Raw genomic sequence first — 26,977 nt, 5'->3', positions numbered from 1 at the left:
CAGGCCAGAAACGGAGCTGCGGCCAGTGGCCAAGGCTGGGGGCTGCCCCGGCCCCAGAAGCAGAGCTGCACTAATGCTGGGGACGGAGCCAGGCATGGGGATGGGAGCTGGGGATGTGGCTGGGGGCAAGATTGATGCAGAGTTGGGGGCAGAGAGGGGCTGGGTGGTGCGCCTTCCCCGCCCCCCTGGGGGCTGACCCAGGCCCTGTGATGCCCACAGATGTTCCTCCATGCCCCTCTAGGGGACTGTGCCCCACACTTTGGGGACCTCTGGACTAATCTAATCCTGCAATGTATTAATAGGGTGGTTGTATGTAACACACAGGTGGTAATTGTCATGCTCTACTAGGCACTGGTTATCCCTTAGATATGGCCAGCCTGAAGAGAGTCCAGAGGAGAACAACAAAAATGATAAAAGGTTTAGAAAATCTGACGTATGAGGACAGGTTAAAAAACTGGGTATGTTTAGTCTTGAGAAAGAAGACTGATGGAAGAACCTTATAAAGAGGACTGTGATCAATTGCTCTCCATGTCCACTGATGTAGGACAAGAAGTAATGGACTTTAATCTGCAGCAAGGAAGATTTAGGTTAGATACTGGGGGACGGGGGTGGGTGGGGAGACTTTGAAACTATAAGGATAGCGAGGCATTGGAATAGGCTTCTAAGGGAGGTTGTGGAATCCCTATCATTGGAGGTTTTTAAGAACAAGTTAGACAAACATCTGTCAGCAATGGTGTAAGGTATGCTCGGTCCCGTCTCAGCACCGGGGGCTAGACTAGATGACCTCTTGAGATCCTGTCCAGCCCTACACTTCTATGATTTAATGACTCCAAAATAATAACGAATGCCTCTCTTTTCAGTTTGAGACTAATGCTTTTCAGCTTTTAATGTTCTTGATAGAAATGCAACAAGTTTTCTTTACCATCTTTACATATGTGAGAAATTTAAAGGTCCTATCCCCTACTGGAGGAACAGTGTCTGCTGATATTAAAGAAGGATCTGGATTAAAGTGGACCCATACATTGGAACTATTCAGTTTTGCTTTTTCTTCTACAAAAATCTCATTTTTCTTTACACCACAAACCCATTTTACATGTTTGACGCAGTCAAGACATTGGATGTATTGATGTAGACAAAGTTGCATCCACAGTAGTTTAACATGATCAACATGATCTCAGCTTTGATTTAGGGCTATATAGACTATAGGTGCAGTATTGGAAACTAGTTAGAGTTCATTTTTTGGCAAATGACTAGACTGATGTCTTTTTAGTTGCTGTTGATATGATATTATGAGATTGGTGTGCCCCACATCCTGTTTTCCCTTGCTATTGGGTATCCTCTTTTTCTTCCCCATGTGTTGGTTCATGCTAAATAGATTAAGAAGCTTCTTAATTTACTTTGAATTTTCGTAAATATGCAGAGTTCCAATACTGCATTTGCACAAAGCAAACAAGTATTAGCTAGCTATCTTGCTGAAGATTCATATGAGCTAGCATGGACCCTAATACGTGTCACTAGCTAGGTGAAGAGTTAAAAGTTCATGCATTAAAATCCCCAACCCCAGTCTTTAGGATTAAGCGTGATCTGAAATACATGTATCTGAGTCCTATATCACCTCTTACTGTTTACAGAAAATAAATGTATTCACCTCCTACTTCTTGCTTTTAAAAATTATAATTGTCCTCCCTGCATATTTTTAAATAAATAACACTGACTATAAAATTTTCTCCTGCTTTTTAAATATATGGCTCTGCTTTGCCTTTGTTGGTTTATTAGGTCTTTCTGTGGGGTGAACCATTACTCACTGACAGTGTTTAATTATTTTGTGATTATCCATACTTCATAGCCACAGGTAAAGCCAAGCAATGGGAAAGCAATTTAGAAGTTTGAATTTAATCATTCTTTTTAATAATTTATATAATTTTTATATACATAATATATAATAATTTAATAATTAATAATAAACCCACTTCTTTATTTACTCCATTATGGGTGGAGAAGTTGTTATGCCAACAAACAATTTAATTCCTTTAAACAGCATTTCTAAATGCAGTGGTCAGTCATTTTTATGAGTGCAATGTTCACTTTAGTTAACTGCCTCCCTCTGCAGTGACAGACCCTTAGCCCCACACTCTCCAAAGCTGGGCAATTAGTAAGCCACAAATATAATTGCAGACAGGAGCTTTCCTCATTTTTATGCTGGCGATATAAAAGTTTGGAACTCCCTTCTCCTTATTTCAGGGTACTCTTTGAGAAAATGATAAACTGCCCCTCAGGCTTTTTATGGTTATAAAACTCTGCAGAGCACCAAATAGTTTGTTTTTACTACTGCAAATAAATATCATTCAGGAATGCATCTGTCTGCTGGTATTTTTGCATCAGTTCTAGTTAATAAGCTTCATTTGACTTCCAATACGAGTTCAGACAATATGAATAGTGTTATTTAATACTGATAAACATTTATATAGCAGAGTAAATTTACATGGTACTTTACAAGAATACCTAATCGCTGACCTGAAGAGTTTAGAAACTAGGAGCCTGATCCTGCCCACGTCACATGCAGATCCTTTCTTTTGGGCACTGTTCAATTATAATGTCAGTGGGCCAGATTCTCAGAAGGAGCTATTTGGTGCAGTTCAGGGGGACAGTTTCACAATTTTCTGGTCATAGGACAACAGGGCACAGGCAGTGCTGGACACTCTGCAGGCCCTGCAAAAGACAGGAAAAGGTGTCATGGAAAGATACTGGCTATGTGGCAGAAGAATCCCCAGGTAGATTTAAGGCTACTTTACACTGCAGGAGCAGTACAAAGCAGCATCAGTGGGTGCCAAGATTTGCCCTTACTGGGTTGCTACATGGGAGCTAAGAGCCCATGTGTGCAGATATTTTTGCAAGAACAAGTTCTAACATAAGATGAACTTACTAAAAGGAGTCATTACAGTTACAGTCAGAGATGGAGTAAACGTAAGGTTTCACAAAAACTGTACAACTTACTGAATGGTTGTAGAGAGTTTGGGGGGGAACCCACAAACAAACCCCCAAAAGCTTCAATAATGGTTTCTCTCATCTCTGATCAGAAAAGGGCTAGCAAATTCCTAAACCATAATTCATTATATAAGAACTTCCATGCTGGAGCACATACCATACCCTGCTGGTAGAGAGTTGGAGACATTTTATGGTATGAGATGACACATGTTCTGGATCAGCAGCAGTGGAATGCTTGCAGCTGTATTATGCTTTCACCATTAACCTCCTCACTGGGATGGAATCTTACCTACTGCCCCAAAAATTAATTCATTAAAAATAATTCTAGCCTCAGAGATACATTATATATTTACTAAATTAGAATGAACTGGCACTTTTGGGACCAATGATGACTAAACCCACAATTAAGTTGAACACTATTCTGAAGATAACTCCCTTCTCTTCGTGTATCATTACATAATGCCTGCATCTGTAATTTTCACTCCATGAAGCTGAAGAAGTGAGTTTTTTACCCACAAAAGCTTATGCTCAAAAAAATCTGTTAGTCTTTAAGGTGCCACTGGACTCCTTGTTGTTTTTGTGGATACAGACTAACACGGCTACCCCTGATTCTGAATTCAGTAACACAGGGTATGTGTTGCCTGTATTTTTATATTTGGGACTAAACTAGTAGTTTGCTAACACTATCTTATAAGTGGGGAAAGAAAAGTGGCATTACAAGTGACTCTGGTGAGGTGAAAATCAAATGGAAAATATGCATTTTAATAAGCCTCTGGGTAACTATATATGAGTGGAAAACATCAGTTGTAACCTGATATCCCTCAGGAATGAGGTAAAAGCTAACTGCTTGCACCAGTGAGCCAAAAAATAAGAAACCATGTAAGTCTAGTGTGTAATCAGCATAATGTATAATGCTTCATAAAGCTGAATGCACTAAGCCCTAAAGTTACATGTTAAACAGATAATATTTTTACAGAGAAATATTATCATCTATAAATCTCTGTGTATATAGAGGTCAGTATAAACAATGATATTTTTCTATGTAAGATGGTCTTCCATATGCTGCACATATAATATTTGTAAAATGGACTGATAGCTGTTTTGATAGATTGAGGACATAAAAAATAAAAAAGGACTTTGGTGATCTATTTTCCTTTCTTCTACTTGCCTGAAACTAGAGCAGTTCTGGATATAAACAAATAATTTACAACAATAACAAATTTTGTAGGGTTAAGTGGGGGAAATGCTGGCAAAGTTTTCAGAACTTTCCTTGCTTGACATTTTACTAGGCCCGTTAAGTACTGTCACAGCTACCCTTTATCCCCAGTGCCATTGTATGGCCTTTGGGCACAGTGGAGTAAATGTTCAGTGTGGTATGCAGGGAATTGGGCACATGGCTCCTGTAGTCAATAGAAGTTGCATGTCTAATTCTCCAAGCACTGTGCCTAAAACGTACCTCTTTCTGTCCATCTGTTCTTTCTGTACTATTGAAAATAATGTTGATGAGCAAATGGATACGGTCCCAAAACTGTTGGTATGGCAAAGTAGTGAGTGTGTGTGGGGGAAGGGCAGAGGAGCAATGAAGTCAAACAAAATGCACCACCAATTAGTTCTCTCATGAAGTTCAGTATACTTAGCTATTTTTAATGAAGCTACAGCAGTGAAAATGCCATTTTAAAAAGAGACTTTTATTACACTGACTTGCACAAACTTTTTAAAAACAAAAATAATACATTTCTGGGAAATAAAACCTTCAAAATACCATAATCATCTAAGTTCTACTTCAGACCTATATATACTCTGTGTATATACACATGTCTTTGGGAAGAGGTTAAAATGTCTAATTTTTCTAGACTGATTCCCAATTAGAGGGAGTTCTAATTCTCTGCTTCTTCAAACATACACATTCTGAATGGCCACAACACATCTTTGAGCCTGCCATCCAATGAAAATCAGAAGAGACTCTCTTTGGAGGCTATTAATGTTGCTCCATAATTAGATAGAGGCACCCTGTATTGAATAAAGTGACACAGTTTCACCACAGAAGCTGAATGTGATGCTTTCACAGCTCTCCCACACCAGGGCATTAGAATGGGATCTCTTGCATTGCACCAGCCTGCAGAGATAGTGAATTTCTTGCATTGGAAATGGAAATTACAAAAGTTAGACACAGTTGGATACAAATGACTTGAAAGGAGTATTATCTATTGCATCTTTGATACTTTGAACACATTTGTGCCCCTCTCATCCAGAAAATTAGATGCTATTGTGCTTTATATATTTTTAAGAGCTAAAATATTTTCAGTGGGTTACTATTGAGCTTTATAAAAGACTATTTAGGCCTGGTCTACACTATGACTTTAATTCGGATTTAGCAGCGTTAAATCAAATTAACCCTGCACCCGTCCACACAACAAAGCTATTTATTTCTAAATAAAGGGCTCTTAAAATCGATTTCTGTACTCCACCCTAACGAGCAGAGTAGCGCCAAAATCGATTATTGTCATTTCGAATTAGGGTTAGTGTGGCCGCAATTCGATGGTATGGGCCTCCGGGAGCTATCCCACAGTGCACCATTGTGACCGCTCTGGACAGCAATCTGAACTTGGATGCACTGGCCAGGTAGACAGGAAAAGCCCCGCAAACATTTGAATTTTATTTCCTGTTTGCTCAGCGTGGAGAGCACAGGTGACCACAGATAGCTCATCAGCACAGGTAACCATGCAGGCCGATAATCGAAAAAGAGCACCAGCATGGACCGTACGGGAGGTACTGGATCTGATCGCTATATGGGGAGAGGATTCAGTGCTAGCAGAACTTCGTTCGAAAAGAGGAAATGCCAAAACTTTTGAAAAAATCTCCAAGGGCATGATGGAGAGAGGCCACAATAGGGACTCAGATCAGTGCCGCGTGAAAGTCAAGGAGCTCAGACAAGCCTATCAAAAAACAAAGGAGGCAAACGGTCGCTCCGGGTCAGAGCCACGGACATGCCACTTCTATGCCGAGCTGCATGGAGTTCTGGGGGGGCAGCCACCACTACCCCACCCCTGACCGTGGATTCCGAGGCGGGGGTAATCTCATCAGCTACACCTTAGGATTCTGTGGCCGGGGAAGAGGAGGAGGAGGAGGAGGAGGAGAACGAGCTTGCGGAGAGCACACACCACTCCGTTCTCCCCAACAGCCAGGATCTTTTTCTCAGCCTGACTGAAGTACCCTCCCAAGCCTCTCAAGCCAGTATCCAAGACCATGACCCAATGGAAGGGACCTCAGGTGAGTTTACCTTTTAAAATATAAAACTTGTTTTAAAAGCAAGCGTTTTTTAATGATTACTTTGCCCTGAGGACTTGGGATGCATTCGCGGCCAGTACAGCTACTGGAAAAGTCTGTTAACGTGTCTGGGGACGGAGCGGAAATCCTCCAGGGACATCTCCATGAAGCTCTCCTGGAGGTACTCCAAAAGTCTTGCCACAAGGTTTCTGGGCAGTGCAGCCTTATTCCGTCCTCCATGGTAGGACACTTGACCACGCCATGCTAGTAGCAAGTAATCTGGTATCATTGCATGACAAAGCCTGGCAGCGTATGGTCCCGGTGTTTGCTGGCATTCAAGCAACATCCGTTCTTTATCTCGCTGTGTAATCCTCAGGAGAGTGATATCGCTCATGGTAACCTGGTTGAAATATGGGACTTTAATTAAGGGGACAGAGGTGGCCGTGCCTACTGGGCTGTTTGCCTGTGGCTGAAAAGAAATCCTTCCTTGCAGTTAGCCAAGCGCAGGGGGTTGTGGGGTAGGGGGGAATTGGCCCTGAGCTTTTCACCTTTGGCTAGCAGGGATTTTTCCTGATACCAGCCACGCGGTGGGGGGAGGGGTACATCAATCATCCCAGATAATTGGATGGGGGCGGGGTTAGTTTGTTTTCTGCTGCTGAAGGTTAACAGGAAAACCACAGCAGTCAACAGGCTTTGCTTGGTATGTGGGAAAGGAGGGCACAGAAGCCGAAAGACAATGGCTTACAATGGCTGCATGCAAGCTGAATTCTGTTGCCCGGACCTGCGTCTGTGATCTCTAACACCAAAGCCACAGGCACTCAATATTAAGATGGAAAATGCGACCTTGTACTGAAATCACATGTGCTATGTAATGTGAATAGTGTTGTTCACGATGAAAGAGTATAAGCATTGTTCTGTAAAAGGTATCATTTTAAAAACTTCTCTCCTTTTTTTCATCCCTCCCTCCAGCAGCTGCAAATTTTTCAAGCCTTCCTCCTCTGTCCCGAAGGCTATCTCAGATAAGGCGGTGGAGAAAGAGGACGCGAGACGAGATGTTCTCGGAAATAATGGAATGCACCCGCAATGAAAGAGCTCATTTGAATGAGTGAAAGGACATGGTATCGAAATACAGGAAAGATGCCAGTGAACGTGAGGTCATGAGGGACGCTCGAGATGAGAGGTGGCAGGCTGCAATGCTGGGGCTGCTACGTGATCAAACGGACATGCTCTGGCGTCTGGTGGAGCTTCAGGAACGTCAGCAGGATAACAGACTGCCGCTGTATAACCTCCCTTTTACTTCCCTCCTATCTTCCTCCCAAACCTCACCCAGGTTACCTTGTCGATTCTCTCCCTATGTTTTTATAATCAATTAATAAAGAATACATGATTTTTAAATGATAGTGACTTTATTTCCTTTAAAAGCAAGCTGTGATTTAAGGGGGGAGGGTAGTTTGCTTACAGGGAATGAGTCAATCGAGGGGGCGGGTTTTCAGCAAACAGACCTTTCACATGGTAGCCTGGCCAGTCATGAAACTGGTTTTCAAAGCTTCTCTGATGTGCAGCACTTCCTGGTGTGCTCTTCTAATTACCCTGGTGTCTGGCTGCGCATAATCAGCAGCCAGGCGATTTGCCTCAGCCTCCCACCCCGCCATAAAGGTCTCCCCCTTACTCTCACAGAGATTGTGGAGCCCACAGCAAGCAGCAATAACAATGGGGATATTGGTTTGGCTGAGGTCTGACCGAGTCAGTAATGAGCGCCAGCGACCTTTTAAACGGCCAAATGCACATTCTACCACCATTCTGCACTTGCTCAGCCTGTAGTTGAACAGCTCCTGACTCCTGTCCAGGCTGCCTGTGTATGGCTTCATGAGCCATGGCATTAAGGGGTAGGCTGGGTCCCCAAGGATAATTATAGGCATTTCAACATCCCCAACGATTATTTTCTGGTCTGGGAAGTAAGTCCCTTGCTGCAGCCCTTTAAACAGAGTAGTGTTCCTGAAGACGCGAGCATCATGAACCCTTCCCGGCCAGCCCACGTTGATGTTGGTGAAACATCCCTTGTGATCCACAAGTGCTTGCAGCACCATTGAAAAGTACCTCTTGCGGTTTATGTACTGGGTACCCTGGTGCTCCGGTGCCAAGATAGGGATATGGATTCCATCTATCGCCCCACCACAGTTAGGGAATCCCATTGCAACAAAGCCATCCACTATGACCTGCACATTTCCCAGAGTCACTACCTTTCGTAGCAGCAGCTCAGTGATTGCTTTGGCTACTTGCATGACAGCAGCCCCCACAGTAGATTTGCCCACTCCAAATTGATTCCCGACTGACCGGTAGCTGTCTGGTGTTGCAAGCTTCCACAGGGCTATCGCCACTCACTTCTCAACTGTGAGGGCTGCTCTCATCTTGGTATTCTGGCGCTTCAGGGCAGGGGAAAGCAAGTCACAAAGTTCCAAGAAAGTGCCCTTATGCATGCAAAAGTTTCGCAGCCACTGGTAATCGTCCCACACCTGCAACACTATGCGGTCCCACCAGTCTGTGCTTGTTTCCCAGGCCCAGAATCGGCATTCCACGGCTATAACCTGCCCCATTAACAGCATGATCTCCAAAGCACCGGGGCCCGCGGTTTGATAGAATTCCATGTCCATGTCCTCATCACTCTCGCCGCCGCGCTGCCGTAGCCTACTCCTCGCCGCCTGGTTTTGCAGGTTCTGGTTCAGCATAAACTGCACGATAACGCGCAAGGTGTTTACAATGTTCATGACTGCTGTCTTGAGCTGAGCGGGCTCCATGCTTGACGTGGGATGGAGTCTGCAGTGTTAACCCAGGAAAAAAGGCGCGAAACGGTTGTCTGCTGTTGCTTCCCTGGAGAGGGGGAAGGATGTCCCCAGAACCACCCGCGACAATGTTTTTGGCCCCATCAGGCATTGGGATCTCAACCCAGAATTCCAATGGGCGGAGGAGACTGCGGGAACTATGGGATAGCTATGAGATAGCTACCCACAGTGCAACGCTCTGGAAATTGACGCTAGCCCCGGTACATGGACACACACCGCCAAATTAATGTGCTTAGTGTGGCCGCATACATTCGACTTTATACAATCTGTTTCCAAAATTCGAATGATATAAATTTGGATTGATCCTGTAGTGTAGACATACCCTTAGAAACAAGCAATTTAAAAATAACCAGTGTTGTTAAAATCTAAAAATTATACTGAGCATCACATTGGAGTCTACAAACACAGACCATCTTCGTCAGAAATGGTTAATACTGCAAATATTTGTTTCATTCTTTTTTTATATGCTGGGCCCACTTCTCCACCTATTAAAGTCAATATTAAACTCATTTCAATAAGAGTGGTATTGAACCCACTAAGGAGAATTTCAATAACCTTACTCTCTGTTACAGTGACTGCCATTAAATATTCAACATTTACCAGGTATTTTATTGTGGGAGTTGCAGTATTTTCTGTCTAGAATACAAAATATTACAGTAAAGTGAGATGAAAGTCCTGTGGGATGGTAAATGATGAATATGTAATAGTGGTCCATGTACCTGTTGACAAAATAATCTTCAGTTGATCATCATAGTATTCATTTTGTGTATTCTGCTTCTCCCACATGTGAGGATCTTCCATTGATGTCTCTTGGAGTTCAGTGCATGTAGAGAAAGCAGAATATCGAAGATAAATATTACTGTAAGAATCCACAAGAATTTTTCTCTGGATCCACACCATCTCAGGCTGTGATCTTTTTAGATCCTTCAAATCAAACAGTGTTGAGTATGTTCAGTACCTTAAAAGGACATGTCCAAGCAAAATCCTGAGTGCTGGAAGTAGTGATATCGATTTGGTTGATGGCACTTTCCATTTTGAGTGTATACATAACCAATACCCCAGCATTTTGTGAGGGAGCACTTTACTGCCGAAAGTGCTGTTTTTTAGATGGCTTAAAGGCAAGAGCCTGACCATCTGTGGCCATTTAAAAATCCCATGGTACTTTTAATTATAGTCTGCCTATGGTTTACCTAAATTCCCCAAGCCGTTTCAGATGGATATGAAACTTCACTTCCTGTTCTAGCTGTATGTGGCACTGTTAAACTGTTGCTATGTTTTGTTCCAGAGCTGGCCGTGTTCAATTGGTTGAAATGATTCCTGGGATAGTCTTCTAGTCCATTTAAATTATTGCTCTGTGAATCTACAACTTGCAGTTTTGGGGATTGTACCTATAATTGCTCACTGAATTAAACCACTAAAGAAATAAACATGCTCAACTTTAACTGCATGCAGGGGAATAAATGTCAGCCAAAAACTTCAAATCCTGTCTTATGATTTTTTTAAATCACTCTGGATCCAGTCCTGAATTGTTACTCAGGCAAAATGAGTAACTTGATTGGGAGTTTTGCATTATTCTTATTATTTATTATTATGTATTTATTTTATTATTATTTATTATCAGTTTTCACTATTGTTTCTATTGCAGTTGTACCTAAACAGAATTAGAACCTCATTGTATTGTGCAGGTTGCATAAGTAACCTTAACATTGGTATTTCCAACTTTCAGTTGCTTTATTTTGCAAGCTCAATTTTCTTTTCACATTTTTGATGGGGGAGAGGGGTAGGAATGGGTATGTGTGTGTGTGTGTGTATATATATATATATATATATATATATTTGGAGCTGGTAGAACTGCCTCTAGTTAGGGTTTTCGGACATTTCCATAAGACCCTCTTTTCAGTGGCTTACAACTTTGCCCAACTTTAATCATTTGGACTAAAATTTCCCATGTCAGTTGTCTGCTTCAGGCTGATTTTTTTATTTTATTTTTTAAGTTTCTGAAAAAAATCATCCAGTTATTTCCAAGAATGAGATGAAGGAAAATATACTTTCCTGCGCAGTTTTTTTTTTAACAACATTTTCGTGGAAAACTAAAACTAATAAATTCTAGTCTATTTCATTGACCTAGCTGGTAAGTTCTCTCCTCTTTCCCACTGTCTAGAGCTTTTAACCTGAAGCTGACTCCAAATGAAACACGGGTGATGCTGTGGAATAGGATGTCGTCCAGAAGTGATGACCAAATGTGGCTTGTACTTCCCCAGTCAAAATACCCAACTTTGATCAATACGATTTTTCATCTGGGGATTTTAGCTTCTTGTCTGCTTCTAAATTCCCAGATAGTAGCATAACCAGGATTTTTTTCACCTTCCCTAGCATTTCATCCTAGATGCATGGCAGGCCTTGGCACAGTTATCCAGAGCTTTGTTTCTTTCAAGTGGGATTATTGCAATGTGTTCAGTGTGTTGACTCAGAAACGTTAGTGGTGCTTCTCACCTTGACAGTATAACACCAATTCTCTATAGATTGCACAGCCTGCTGATTTGTTTCTGGGGACAGTTCAAGGAGCTGATTTTGATTTATAAAGCCTTACATGAGTTGGGCCCTTGGCTATCGCAGCAATGACCTCTTTCTGGATCCTCCATCCTGACAGCTGAATTCAGCTGGGAAGGTCTTGCTGACACTGCCCATATTGGAATAATCCGGGCCTGATTCATATATTTTTATGGGTGGAGTGAGAAAATTCAGTTCCTTGGTTGATCCAACAGAACTAGACTGTTGATCTTCAAAGCACATATGGCAAAGCCTACCTATTAACGCAGGGTAGTGCCTGAAGGCAGTGGCTTTAATTGGAGTATTTTCCTCTTGACCTGAGATGTTATCAGTTTGTGTTTGTATAAAAGGTGTGTACAAGCCTAGAAGTTGTAGCAGGCACATGTGTAAATTTTAAAATGAGTACTTTAAAGAAAATATAACATTGAACCACCCCTCTCTTAAAGCTATTTTTTTTCCAGTTTATAGACTGTATAGTTGTGTTAACAATATTTCCAAACCAATTCATTCAATCATCTTGAAGTGATGTGTGCAAACAGAAACAAAAATAGAGGGAGAAATAGAAATTATTAGTTGTAGAACTCCTACACTCGCACACTTCTTTCAAATGTTGCAGAGTGTGGATTTTACACCCTATAGTGTTTTTAAAAAAGGTGTACTTTTTCCCCTACATAGGACTTTTTAAAAGGCACATAACAATAGTCATGCCCTAATAATCTGTGCAAAAAGAGAAAATAAATGTATGAATAAGATCCAGTGGAGGAGGAAATTCCAAATTAAGGATTTTTTTCTTTCCTCAGTGCACATACATGATTCAGTAATATACTGTAAACTCAGAGACAGAAACTCTATCCCTAATTTGCTGTTAAGTCTCCCTTTTGTGCCCATGTACTTCAGGGCTCTGAGATCAGCATGTAATGTTTTCTACATGGTGCCATCACTTCAAAAACCTGATGAGGAACTCATGGGTTTAGGTCCAGCGTTGTTATCTCTGAAGCTTTCAAAGCTTCACTTTAGTTTTAAATGCCTCTTTAAGCACAGACAATGCTCAAACAGGCTTTCTGAAACGAAATGAAGCTTATAAAGCTTTGAACGCTATCGCAACATGGTGGAACCGGCCAAATCCTGCTGTGTGTAAGGATCCACCTCACTGTACAGTGTATCCAGTTGATATACTGTAGAATGTAGGGAGAGGAAGACAAGAAAAGGGGAGGGCTGTACATGCGCTAACTTTGAATTACCTAGTATATGATTTGACTTTAATTAAAAATATTTAAAATATATTTAAAAATAGGCAGAGAAGTTAGGGTAGATATATTTTTCTTAATGGGGATTCCAAAAGCAAGTGCTTGCTTATGTGTTGCTTAGTAACAAGAATAATCATCATTTTCTTAATACTATATAAGTTATTGTATCTAAGTAATCCAAAACTGTCCTATATTCTTCAAGTCTTCAATGTGATCATGTAGACAGACACTGGGCAAGAGGTTTGTTTTACTATGAGGATTTATTGTGAAAGAAGCATAAGGGAAAAGACAAAGATAGGCCAGGTAAGTATGCTATTTATCTGCATGCATTTAACTAAAGTCTTGTTTTAAAAATAAAAATAGTCCAAGGAAACTGGCAAAAGAAAATCTGTTTACTGCAAATGATAAATATCGCACATTTGTTTATAATGAGCCACAGTGTCATTTAATAGTTTATTCGTGTAGCACAGATTTGCTTGTTTACTTTCCCTTTCTTAAACAGATGATTGGTTGCTGACCCAGTTAGTGTTTGTAAAAGAAGAGCAATTTCTCTCAAGCAAGCCCCAACAGTGACAACTGTTCATTAATTGTACAAATTCTGCCAGCATGAGGCTTTAGAAACAATTTGTACTTCTCTAATTACGCTGCAAGAGCTGGTTTTGTCTCATGCAGCCTTATCAGTCTGAATTAGTGCTCAAAAGAATTACCACCAGCCCATCACAAACGACATTTCCCAACTTTGCTAACAAGAAATGATCACATCTTTTTTTTTAAAACTTTTTTTGGGGGTGGGGCAGAGGGTAGGACGGCACAATGGTCACTTTGGGTTGGGATGGGGACGGGGGAAAGAGAGAGACTTTTGCTGTTGTATTTTATTATTACAATAATGCATAGAGACCCCAAGAGAAATTGTACAAACACACAGTAAGACATCACCTCTGACCCAAAAAGCTTGCAGTCTAAATAGACAAGATTGGAAAGGGAATGTCGTTATCCCCATTAACAAATGGGGAACTGAGCCCAGAGAGTTTTATGGCTGAGTCCTGCAAGGTTCTGAGCACTCTGGTCCCAACCCAACAAAGCACTACAGCACATACTTCACTTCAAGAATGTGAGTAGTCTCATTGACTTCAGTGACAAATGACTGCAATGGGACTACACATGTGCTTAAAATTAAGCTTTGATGGATCAGAGCTAGCGTGCTCAGAACCTTGCAGAATTGAGCCCTCGATGACTTGTCCAAGGTCGCACAGAAAGAGCTGTTAACTGAGCCCAGATCTCCTGAGTCTCCTGAAGTGCTTTAACTACAAGTTCATCCTTCCTCCTTAGACCAAAGACCAGAAATACTACATAACAATCTTTTTGCAAAATGTTATTTTTATGGAATATGGGTTAGGCTGGGATATGGTCTCTTATCTCCTCTGAATCTTCCCCCCCCCCCCATTTTTGATATTAGACTTGCATTCTGTATTTAGGAAAAGCTCCACTGAAATGGGTTGGCCAATCATCCTGTATTTTTTAAGGGATGTGCTTTATGTTCCACAACTAGTTTCTAATAGGAGCTTCTAAGAAGTCGATCAGTATATTTTCAAGCAATAATCATACAAAGTGTAATATACTGTGATACAAATAAATGATTTTGTGCTTCGCATAAAACACGTAGGCTAGAGTCTCTTAAAAACTAGCTTTCTCCAATATTTTTCATATAGCTGTCATTTATCTTCTTGAAATGTAGGTGGTCATCCTACTCTGAAGTTGAGGGAAATTTTACTTGAAGGAAAACTGCTGGACTAGGTTCATTATTGATATTTGTTTTATAAATTGCAATATTTTACAGCAGGATCTTCAGGGTAGTCTAGGTAAAATGCAGCATAGTTTCACTGTAGTTCAAGGATAAGGAAAACAGTGGAAACAAATATTTCAACAGTGCATTGTATTGTACTGAACAAACAGTCAAGGTGATCTTAAAGTATGCCAGTCTGGGAATTTGCTTCAGATGAACAATAAGTACAGGCCTATCTCAAAATATGTTTTTTTCCCCCCTTGTGGACAACATAAGATTGTCAATAGATCTCTAAATACAGGAACTCTGAAAGCAGGTTAACACATTTAATAAATAACTTGGAGAAGTTTCATGGACCCAGTTATACTGTAATATTTTGGAACAATTCTCTCTCTATATTACTTAACCAGTTCCATATTTTGATGCTTTAATAGTATTTGTTTTCCCCAAGATAGGTAAAGTGCATCTATTGGCTGCAGATTAGGAACCAATTTCTCAGATACAGAGCCACTTACTTAGTGTGATGGCCCATCAAAAAGGGCTACTAGAGTCAGGCCAGTGGCTTTTCTTTTTCATCTTCCTGCACTCAGCCAACTCTCCATCCATCTCTGAATCACTGAAGGCATTCAAATACAAAGTGTGCTTTCAAAATTTGCCTTACTGTAGATATAGGGAGTGACCTGGAAGCAGCAGAAACTGTGACCATTTTATGCATGCTGCTGACAAGACTATATTTACAGGGAGACAAGCATACTGACTTGTTTAACTGGCTGCAACTAGGCCGCTGGAGTGAGACAGTGTTCAGAATAAAATAATGCAACTCTAGTGAGGGAGGTAGCTTATGTAGGTCAGATTTAGTTGGAGAGCTGGCTGTGAAATTGCTGCAGATGTAGCCAGAACATTGCGGTATTATATATACATATGACTGTTAAACTAAAGGATAATGGCATTCTGTTTTATACACTTGCCCTCTAAATTCTGTGCCACTCCCAAATCCTAATGCTTGAGGAAGTAATAGTAATCTAAATGCATTATGAAAACACTGAAAATGGAGAACAATGGCTTGGTGAATCAAGCAGGCCAACAGGGTGAGGAGTGAGACTGGAAGATGCCACAGATGTTGCCAGGAATTGGGGGAGGAGGGTAGGCGGGAGGAAGGGGACCTGGAGACTGTGATCAAGCCGATTCAGGAGGGAGAAGGAATCTGGGATGAGGGGCTTCTCCAGCAGGGGTGCAGGCTTTTTTGGATTGGCCAATAGGGGCTGATTTTTGCAGTCTGGGGCCTGGGTGGGTTTTCAACATCTTATGAATGCTGCTATTAGTGCAAGACAGATATAGACTCATGTGCAAGAGTGGAGGAAGTGACAGTATCCACCTCCATTTCCCCTGCCTTCACTGTTCCATCCTCTCTCTGCTTCCATAGCAGAGGTGGCAGCTGTCAAGCTTCTCTCTAGATTGCCTAGTTTGGTTCTCCCATTATTCTCCAGGGTCAGCAACCCCTTTTCACCTACATGAGTTGCTGCTCCCACTCACAGCAGAAGTACCTGGCTCAGAGTCCACAGTGGCTGGCTGTGCCATGCTGTGAAAATGGACTCAGAATGGCAGACATTTGGACAGGGGCTGGAATCAGTAACTGCAGTGTAAGAACAAAAAAAGAAAAGCTTCAAGTGGCAATAAATTACATATTGGGCACTATGGCTAAAACATTTGTATTACCTTGTGCCTATTGGCTCATACACTGGACCACAGCATGTAAGTAATATGTTGCTCTTATTTAGCTTCAAGCACACTTCATTCTGTTTTGCCATTTAATGCAAGAAAAACAGTCCTCAGCATTTTTACTGGTACAGTGATGCACAGATGACACAGGCATGAGAGCAGGAGAAAATAATTATACTGCCTATTCCCTGCTGATGTCTGTGTTATACAATATAGTTCTCTACAGCAGGAAATGGTACCTACTTATCTTAACCCTTATTTCCCTCCAATCCTGCTCAGTCATATCTAAGTTGAAAGCAATACGTGACTGCTCCAACCCCCACAGATGCTCATACAATCTCTCCATTCACAGAGTTGGTCCTTTGATATCATCCATGGAAACAACCCTGCACCAAACTTATCACCCTTTCCCTTCACTCTCCTAGGAATTATTTTTCAGGTAGTCTTGAAACCAGTTCAGCCAAAACAAGTCAGATCATCTTAAATCTCCTAAAACCAGGTCTATTGGGGATCAACTTATCGCGTCTAGTGAAGACGCGATAAAATCGATCCCCGATGGCTCTGCTGTCGACTCCGGAAATCCACCGCAGCAAGAGGTGGAAGCGGAGTCAACAGCGGCGCAGCAGCAGTCGACGGTGGCGCGGCAGCGGTCAACTCGCCGCCGTCCTCACAGCCAGGTAAGTCGACCTAAAATACGCAACTTCAGCTACTCTAGTCACGTAGCTGAAGTTGCGTATCTTAGGTCGACCCCCACCCCCCGTAGTGTAGACCTAGCCCTAGAGAGGTGCCTTATACCACTATTGTTACCTGAAATTGGGCAGTTAGTAAGCTTAGGGAGGACCCACCAGACTTGGCAGAAAGCAGCACATTTATTATACTGATAGTTAACCTCAAAGGAAGTGGGGGGGAGAGTCATGCTCAAACTCGCATACTTACGCTCCCAAGACAGGCAGGCATGATCCTTGACGGTAAGTGTCCCACAGCGCAGTGATGGACGGAGTGATGAAGGTAAGTCTTCCCGAGGCACAATGCAGGGAACCTTTTCCAGAGAAGGGCGTTCACCGGAGGTACAAGCTTGTGGCCCCTTCCCCTTTTAAGGACCTGCTCCTCATGGCCTGCGACTAGAGATGACTTGGCTGCATCTGGTTGGTCACACTCCACCTCGGGCAGTGTCCATGCACTTGATGTGTGATCACTGCCTAATCAGAGTGTCCTGGCCTGTGACTAGAGATGACTTGGCCGTGTCTAGTTGGTCACACTCCACCTCGGGCAGTGTCCATGCATTGGGTATGTGAGTGCTGTCTAATTAGAGTCCCAGACACCTTGTCTACCTGGAAGCAATTCTGATCTTCCAGCTGTTCATTCATCCCAAAAGCATTCCAGGAGGGATGGGGAGGGGGAAAGCCCTTCACAGGTATTCAGAGAAGGAGAGGAGACAAAAGGGGAGGGGGGGAGTGTAACAGACCTTTTGAGCATACAGGCTATATATAGCATAGTTATACATAGCATACAGATCACTGCTGCTCCTACAACAAGTATAGTTTATTCCCCTTCTTGTACAGGAATAAACTATACCAGTATACGGTAAATACATTTATACCGGTATAACTGCATTCACATGAAGTGGGGTTGTACCACTTTAAGTATACCGCTATAGTTAAAATGGTGCAGCTTTTGTGTGTAAATGAGGCCTTAGTTTCCTAGTATAGATGGAATGTAAGAGTGTACAGTATGTGAAAAGTGATTGATTAGTGATGCTGGAGGAATGAACAGAAGACAGGAAAGATGTCTGGAAAAAGAACAGCATTATAGAAAGAGAACGGGAAAAGGAAAAAAATAAAATAGAGGGAGAAGGAAGAGGAGGAAATAAGTAAGGGTAAAAAATATAGTTAGCATACAGAGTCTGTATGCATGATAGGCAAAAAGAAAAGTCTTCTGTTTTACTGGGGGACAAATGTGTCAAGATCCAATGTTGCTTTTTCAGCGAATGTAGAAACACTTAATAAGTTTAAAGCATGAACTCTTGGAAAAGTTGCTATCCAAAAGGCCCATGGATTTGAGAAGCATTTTATGACTAACAAGTATAAAGACCTAGATGGCCATATATAACTCTTTGTTGTTTACCTCTTTGAGAATTATTACTGATAGCAATGACTAATGGAGTTCCTATTAGGATTTATGCAGAGCCTGGGTCAAGAGATGAAACAAGATCTTGTAAATTGTTTGGCTTTATTTATGTCTTTTCTAACTACCACATTTGCACTTGTTAGCTGGGTGTTTGGGTTTTTTTTAAGATTTGCAAAACTAGTTTGAATTTGGAAAATATTTGTTTAAAGTATTACTAGCTAGAGGAAAAGCTATGCTATGTGGTGGTATGATTAGAGTACATGTTGGAAGCTATATATTGTTAAAATGGGTGAGTTCTATACAGTATCTGGACTGCATTTTATACATTATGTTGGCTTCAGACTTATAAAATAAAGATGAGGGCCTTATCTGAATACTGTAGTTGCCTATGACAGTTACTCAAAAATACAATAGAACAAAAAAGAAATAGCAACCCCATTACATGTAATAATGCTAAGTAACCAAGTAACACAAAAATAAACCAAATTCTTGACTTTTCTCTAAATATCACATCCAATATTTGCTTCTTCAGCAACCCTCTTCAGAATATCTGCCCTGAAGGTCAGCAGATGTGGGCTAAACCAAGAGGGTTTTTTTCCCCTGCTTCCTCTCAGTGCTCTGTTTTCCCTCCCCAGCCTATCTCACTGTTTTTAGCTCTATCCACTCTTTTGATCCATTTTTTCAAACAACATTAGTTGAGGTTTTGATCCTCAAAATATTCAAGAGGGTAATAAAGCTACAAGTGTTTATCTAGCCCTAATTTTAAGAATTAATGTTGCTTGACAGGTGTGCAGTTGCATCACTTCTGTCTTCTGACTTTCAAGCATCCTCTATGTTTGACAGCATCAGGATCAGAAGTTTAGGCATCGAGAAATATTCCTAGACCATGTAAACAAACTGGTGAGCAATCCAGAATTTATTATATAGTTAAATAAATAAATGGTTGGTTTCCATAGAAAAATACCACCATGATTTGTTTTCTCTGAATTATTTAACAGGAAATGGGGTAAGTCTCTGTAGTTTGACTTTGAAGGAAAGGGTTTCCCATGACTTTTGCATCTGAAAGTGAGGTTGTCCACATTCCACATGAGCTCTGCATTAGTCTATTTCTGTCAACACCTGTTATAAGCTGAAGCCTTACCATGAGGTCTCCCCTTTTTTATATTATGTTGAGGTCAGACTCCTGAGTCCTCTGGAAGCAGTCAGTGTCTTGTCACCCCTAGTAACAGCTTGTCAAATTCACCAGATATCCTTACTGCAACAATTGGCAAGAGGCCACACAGATATACTTCCCTTTCCCCTTCCTGTAAGTTTTAATCACCATTCCATTAATGCTTTCTATGCAGACTTTGTTTTTTGTGGGCAATAAAAATTCTCTGTAGCATGTGTGTACACGCATGCATGCGCACATACACACAAAATTAAACACTCCTCTGCTAGCGATTGGAGACTGGAGTTGGGAGGAATGTGTGTGCAGAATAATTTAGTACTGAAGAGCTGTCACCTGGTGCTGGCATGTAACATATTGCTTGCACCACATCAGGCCAGAATGCAATTTGCTTTCGAAGTGGTACCGTGAATAAGCAGACAAATTACTTTGTGTGTATGTGTAAGACCGACACATCAAGGTGATAATTTGCTTATATATTCCACTAGCTGGAATGCAAATACAGTTGTAGTGTACTGACACCATTTTTATATGCAATTGTGTGTTTCCCCACATGCACACACACACACTACTCCGCCTGTGTATAAATGTGTGCCTGGATATAAGGGCGTGGGTAAAAGGGGTGCATCTATTAACATTTTAAAACCCCATGGAGAACAGCGTTGAGAAACTGTATTTCCCCTAGCTTGAGACAATAGGCCCCATACTGCTCTCCTGACTCGGGCACGGCTTCTGCTGAACTCAGCGAGCCGAAGTAAGGCGGGCAGGATTTGGGCCAGGGTTGGCTGAAGATTTACCTTCTTCCCCCCCGAAGCGCCCCCCCGTCTCCCTAGCTCTGGCTGGCCCCTCTGCCATGTGCTCTGCAAGAGCGGCGGCGGCAGCCGGGCGGGGCCCCGCGTGCAGGCTGCATTCTCATTGTCAATGTTCCACCCCGGGCCGCGCAGCGCCCAGCCCTCCCTATCTCTGTGGCACACACGCGCAGAGCAGAGCGAGGCGGCGGCTGCAGCAGCAGCAGCCTGCAGCCCACAGTCTCGGAGCAGCACGCAGTAGCAGAGCACCAGCATGGCGGGGCTGCGCTACCCGCAGCAAGGCAGCTACTGCCGCGCAGCCACGGCCATGAACCTCTTGTTAGGCGTCTTCCAGGTCCTCTTACCCTGCTTTCGCCCGGGAGAAGCACAGGGCCAAGGTAAGCGCTGGTAAATCAGCGTAAGGGAAAGGGGCTGGTGGAATTCGCAGATGGGGGGAAGGGGGTTGCTGCTTGTAAATAAGGTGGTGGAGGAGAGCAGAGGGGCTGTGCATGGGCAAAGCAAAGGCGAAAGCCCTGCTCGAGCACCGCCCAGCATAATCGATTTTGATTGCAAAGCCATTCCCTTTCTCGCCATCCTTTTGTGCGTGCGATTCGAGCACAGCCCCCAGCTTTGTGTTGGCTGTAATGGTTCCCAGCCCCGAAATAGAGGGGAGAAGAATGAGGAGGACTTCGCTTCCTGCAGTATTGTTTCTGGCTCTGCTGTTGTGGCTGGAGTCCTCGGGTTTGGCCCATCTTTTAATGCTAGAAGCAGTTGCAACCTTGTAACAAACTGCGAGCCAGCGTTACAGAGAAATAAGCCATGAATTTCCCCCTTCCCAACCCCACATCCTTGTGGCTCGCTCCCCCAGCTATACCATGCTGCACACACGCTGACATTGCACGGAAAAGAGACCCTCCTTTTTAATCAGTAGAGGCTCCTCAGGGTAGGCATTAACCACCCCCTGTTTGGAGTCAGACACATTATGATCTTTACCCGCTACTACAAATTGGCTCAGAAGGCACCTTTATGTGCCAGCTTTGCCTGCCCACTTTAGATGTCACCAGCCTGTGCTGCTTTTAATATGGACTCTTTTTTTCAGCATTGGGGAAAAGAGAAACATGAAATGCTGCTGTTAGAGCTTTCTCGTGCATTTAAAATGTGATTAGTTATTTTAGTGTGTGTTGTTTTGTTTGGCTTGTTTAGCTATTGACCCAATCCCCAGCGTGGTGGAGCTGTGGCAAGCTGAAGAAGGGGAACTGCTGATGCCCACTCAGGTGAGGAGATACGGTGACAGCACTGAGGGTGTATAGAGGGAGGAGCAGATGCAGCTTGGACAGCCAGCCCCCAGCAGCAGTGACCGCTACTAATGTCAGTTTGCCTTGCAAACAAACTCTGTGGCCACCACACCTGGCAACAGTGCACAAGTCCCCCATGTGATACCATGAGTCATAATGGCTTCAGGTTCAGGGGCAGGGTGTGTGTTTGGGGTTGGGACTGCACCTTGCCAGGGTTGCAGCAGCCAACAGTGCTCACATTTAAGATTACATTGTAACTCGGAGAGAAATAAAGTGATATCAAGCAGCCCGTGATCCCTTTGGTAAAGGAGAGTCTATTACAGTGTTGCTCTACCTCCATTCAGTTTTGGTGTGATGAGCTCTAAGAGTGACAGAAGAGGTATGTCAGTCCTTTGTTTTTTTTGCTGAGGTATCCAACAATGTTGCTAATTATGGTGATGGTTTTCTGATGTGGATTGTGGCTTCGCACAACCATCTTATTTTACATATTCCACTAAAGATCCATCAAATGGTAGCTTTAAGCATGTGCTGAGGTGAGCAGGATTTGAGTTGGAGTATTAAAGTTTAAAAAGCTCAATATCCCATTCAGCAATCAAGTCCCACCTTGATTTCGTTTTCCAGAGCTGTGAGACTCAAAAGAAAGAAGTCAAGTTAGAAAGAAAGAAACTACACAAAACACTTACATGCTTGTAATTGTTTTACAGTCCCTTCTTAGCTTCTTCTTGCTTCCTCTTGCCTACCTGTGCTATATCAAGTTCAAACTCTTCTAACCATTTCTGCCTGCTTTTCCCTCCCATTGTTTTTGCTCCTCATAGGCCCCTCCCAACTTCCCTCACATTTTCTTCAATGCTGCCCCCTATGCTTGGACTCACTTCTCTCCTTTCAACTTTTAAAAACATTTGATCCACTAAGTCTGTCAGTGATGACTTCTCCTCGTGCACAATGTACACAGTATTTGAGACTGAGCCATAGTTTGTGTGTGAAGCGTAATATCTATCTACTTCTTGTTGGTTCAGTATCCATCATGCTGACAGCCCTCCATAAATAATAACTTGCAGCAATTGCCAATACTGACATCTCACGTGGGGTTTATATTTGTTTTTGTTTTGAAATCATTTGTTTTCTGAATCTGACTTGGGCAGCACTGTTCTCTTGGTTTCTTTAGTTTCTTAGTTTCTCTGTAAGGTGACCTCCAAGTGTGTGGAAGGAAAGGGACGGGAGAACTGGACATATGCCTTGCTTTCAGGCCTTCTTTGTACAGCACAAGAAAACAAGGTGGTTTTTGTTTTGTTTTAATCCTACCTATTTGTAACATTAAAAATATTGGTCCTGTTTATCCTGAAAAACAATGGATGAATGGAAAACTAGTGGAATGTTGACTTCGCAAGTACCAAGAAGGGGAACTTGATTAGAGCAGATGTGGCTTTTATTTAGACTCTTTATAATTCTGTGGGTTTGTTTGTTTGTTTGTTTGTAATTTGTTAATATCTGTTGAACTAAAACACTTGAGAGAAAAGTTTCTTTGTAAAGGACTCAGCACTTAAATCCTCTCAATTATGGACTGAAAAAGCTTCAGATATGCACACAGGCTCTTGAGTCCTCCAGTGAAAAAAGAAATACAGTTCTGATTTTTCTAAAATAAAAAACAAGCACATGATTGGGGGTGGATGAAGGAGGGGGAATCTGACTTTCTTTATATCTGCGCGCGCGCGCGCTCATACACACACACGCGTGCGTGATCAGGGACTCTAAAACAACTTGTTTTTGTTGGCAGGCACTTTTTGAAAAAGTATCAACAGATCACCATTGTAGTTGTTAAGGTCAAAGTATATTTTGTTTCTGTCAGAATCCAAAAACCAATAGCATGGTAATTAACAATTGGCACTCTGCAAGGCAGACTCAGTACATTGTTACTAAAGGGAATTTTATGATGGGAAGAGTGACTTGGAAATCCCCAGGACAAAAATAACCCTCTTAGCCACCATAGATTCAGAGAGGGAGTTCATATATTTTTTTCAATTTAAACATAAATCCTGGTTATGGCTATAAACATTGAAGATGCCAGCAATTAAGTCATCAAGCACTGTTAGTTTGCACTGTACTTTTCCTTTGTGGTGTCTGTAGCATATATATCTTAAATTACTTTAAAATTGTGGGGGAGTTTATATTCTGTCACATTTGTGGACATAAATTAAGTATAATAGACCAGCAGGATGTTCTGTAAAAGATGTTGCTAGTGTGGATTTGTCTCTGTTTACAAGCATTAGCAGATTTCTACAAAAAGTGATATTAAATTACACAGAGCATTTTCAGGGTGCTGGAATAAACTGGAATAAAAGGGAATGCAATAATCATACATTTTTATAGACGATTAAAGTACAAGTGAGGGAGATTAGGTAGGGTGAGACTCCCAGGGACAGAGTGGTGCTAGTTGTTTAATATCAGTGGCCTGGTTAGGTCTGGGATGATGATGATGATTATTATTTTTGGCGCACAGGGTGCCAGATGGTAGGGTCCTAACTTCGCTTCATGTTGTTTAATGTAGTGTCTGTGGCTAATGAGGTTAATTGCCATCTCTCATTTGAGGGCTGATGAAGCTTTTGGTGCTACATGTATAACTGAGACTTGGCTGGGTGACATTGCACTATGTCATTAGGCCAGATAAGTCAGTTAAAGCAGAGATTGAACGTATAAGGTCTTCTGCTTTAAAGCTGTATTCAACTTAGATTATGTTTACATTGTTAAAAAAATTGCGACAGTGAGTCTCAGACACCAGGTCAACTGACTCTGGCTTGTGGGGTTGGAGCTATGGGGCTGAAAATAGCTGTGTAGATGTTCCCACCTGGGCTCGGATTCAGAGCCTAAGCTCCAGCCTGAGCGGGAATGTCTACACCGCTATTTTTAGCCCCATAGCATGAGCCTGAATCAGTTGACCCAGGTTCTGAGACTCGCTGCTGTGGGATTTAATTTTGTTTTGTTTTGCAATGTAGGTGTACCCTAAGAGAGCTCAATCTGAGTCAGAGGAGCTTGTGAGGATGTGCAGGCTACCCTTGAAGTCCTTGGTTGAGAATTACAGTAGAACCTCAGAATTACGATCACCTTGGGAATGGAGGTTGTCCATAACTCTAAAGTGTTCGTAAATCTGAACAAAACGTTATGATTGTTGTTTAAAAAGTTTACAACTGACATTGACTTAATACAGTTTTGAAACTTTATTATGCAGAAGAAAAAATGCTGCTTTTAACCATCTTAATTTAAACGAAACAAGCACAAAAACAGTTTCCTTACCTTATGAAATCTTTTTTTAAATTTTCCCTTCATTTTTTTAGTAGTTTACATTGAACACGGTACTGTATTTCCGTGTCTGTGTCTGTGTCTGCTGCTGCCAGACTGCATACTTCCAGTTCCGAATGAGGTGAGTGGTTGACCGGTCAGTTCGTAACTCTGGTGTTCGTAACTCTTGAAGTTCTACTGTACTATATTCCTCTTAATGCAGTGTTGGAGTGGTTGTGACTGATAGTTTATACAGATAACACAGAAACTATCCAGTGTTAGCTCAGAATCTCATGGGTACCTTGCCAAATACGGGACTCCCCCATGTGCTTTCTAGCCTAATACACACAGCTGTGTATACACTGGATCTTGATTTTGAATGAGTTTTGGAGGGAAGAGATTACACTCTTGTCATGGACAATACCATTGCCACCTCCATTGTGAGGTCAGGACACCTCTTATTTGTTGGTCTACCTCCAGAACAAGTTAGATTTCAGATGGCTGTCAGGAAATGGCTGTTCAGACTGGCAACCCCCTAGATAACATATCGTCCTACAAGGCTATCTTTTTATCCTAGATTGTCAATGAAGTGTGTCTAGTTACGCTCATTCCCTGCATGTTCCTCCCAGATAATGATGATATACTGAGAGCCAGGGTGGATTTGATTTAAATCACTAGTCAGGAAGACTTGATTTAATCATGGATTTTTATATAAAAGTGCATTCTTGTTGGTTGTTATAATCTTAATATATATCCTTCACAACTCAGAGATAGATGTAGGTTTCATTTTTGGAAGGTACAGACTATATATTTTTAAAGTGATGTATTTTGAAAACTTTTCATATTAGTTTTACAGCTATATCAGAAAATGAAGGATTGTTTAAGTTATTTCATTTACCAAAGGTAACTGAAGCAGATATTTATGAAGTCATTAGGAGGTGAACTATCTCCAATTCAACAGGTTAATCATTAATATTTGGAAGATTTTCTTGCCAGGCTGTATTAGGAGGAGAACATCACCAGACAGACATTTAAATTGTTTTATTTAACTAAAACAACAACATTATTTATTCTGGATTTTTTTCTTCAACAGCAAACATAATATTTTTAACAAAACAAGCATATACGTTTTTGAATTTAGTTAAACATCCAGGTTTTTTAAAATCAGGTTTGTTTTTGTTAAAATGGTTTTAAACTAAAATAGTTAAATGAAATATTAAAAAAAAAATTAAATCAACTATGTCAGCCAGGTCAACATGAGAAACTTAAAATATTGGCTTCTGCAGCTAACTCAGTTGTCTTCACTTTCATTTTCCTGTTTGCTCATAATCTGGAAAAGAAAACCAAGCTTTCCTGCTTTTTCAGGTCCCAAACGATTTCTCAGTTTGGAATGAATTAGTCCATAGGAAGAAAATAATTCTTTTTACACCGGCAGAAGAAGCTACTGCTGTTAAAAGTGAGATTATCACTTCAACAGTTTCTGAATCAAAGTGCTTAAGTGACTTCCACCAGTTCCCTGGTGTGACTTTCTTTAAAACATCATCAGCAAACACATATTTCTTGAATGGTTCTTTTTCCCAAACTGGGTCACTTTTACGGCCTGCTGCCATGATAGGTTTTCCCTTCTAGTGAGAGAATGGTATGGTAGATCTCAAATCAATGAAGGCTACACTCAGAAACACCTCAAGACTTCTGGAATATGCTGCTCAAACAGTTTCACTTTGGTTTCTATTGCCTGTCCCTCCTTTCTCATATTTATCTCCAGACTTCTTCTCCTTGTCCAGATCTATTCTGCCCCCAACAATCTTCTATTCATTGAACTTTTTAAAACTTTGCACTTTTAGAGAGAGGTAAGGGATTGACTCTGTACACAAATTTGCAGAGGGACAATATGGTTGAAATCTGTTATTTCTCACATCTATATATTGTTTATTT

General features: G+C 41.6%; 1 protein-coding gene across 3 annotated transcripts in view; it reads left to right on the top strand.

Annotated features, from left to right (window-relative positions):
* The first annotated feature begins 20,734 nt into the window (after positions 1-20,734).
* TMEM131L (transmembrane 131 like) overlaps positions 20,735-26,977 on the top strand; it is a 116,906-nt gene continuing 110,663 nt past the window's right edge. For all 3 annotated transcript variants that reach the window (XM_054030114.1, XM_054030115.1, XM_054030113.1), the window contains exons 1-2: positions 20,735-20,872; positions 21,678-21,748. In XM_054030114.1, coding sequence (XP_053886089.1) covers positions 20,749-20,872; positions 21,678-21,748 — 195 coding nt within the window. In that variant the 5' untranslated portion in view covers positions 20,735-20,748. The remainder of the gene's footprint in view (positions 20,873-21,677; positions 21,749-26,977) is intronic.

The sequence above is a fragment of the Malaclemys terrapin genome, chromosome 5, assembly GCF_027887155.1.
Source record: "Malaclemys terrapin pileata isolate rMalTer1 chromosome 5, rMalTer1.hap1, whole genome shotgun sequence".
Taxonomy (NCBI): domain Eukaryota; kingdom Metazoa; phylum Chordata; order Testudines; family Emydidae; genus Malaclemys; species Malaclemys terrapin.
Note: the sequence above shows the minus strand (reverse complement) of the source record. Positions and strands in the feature narration are given on the sequence as shown.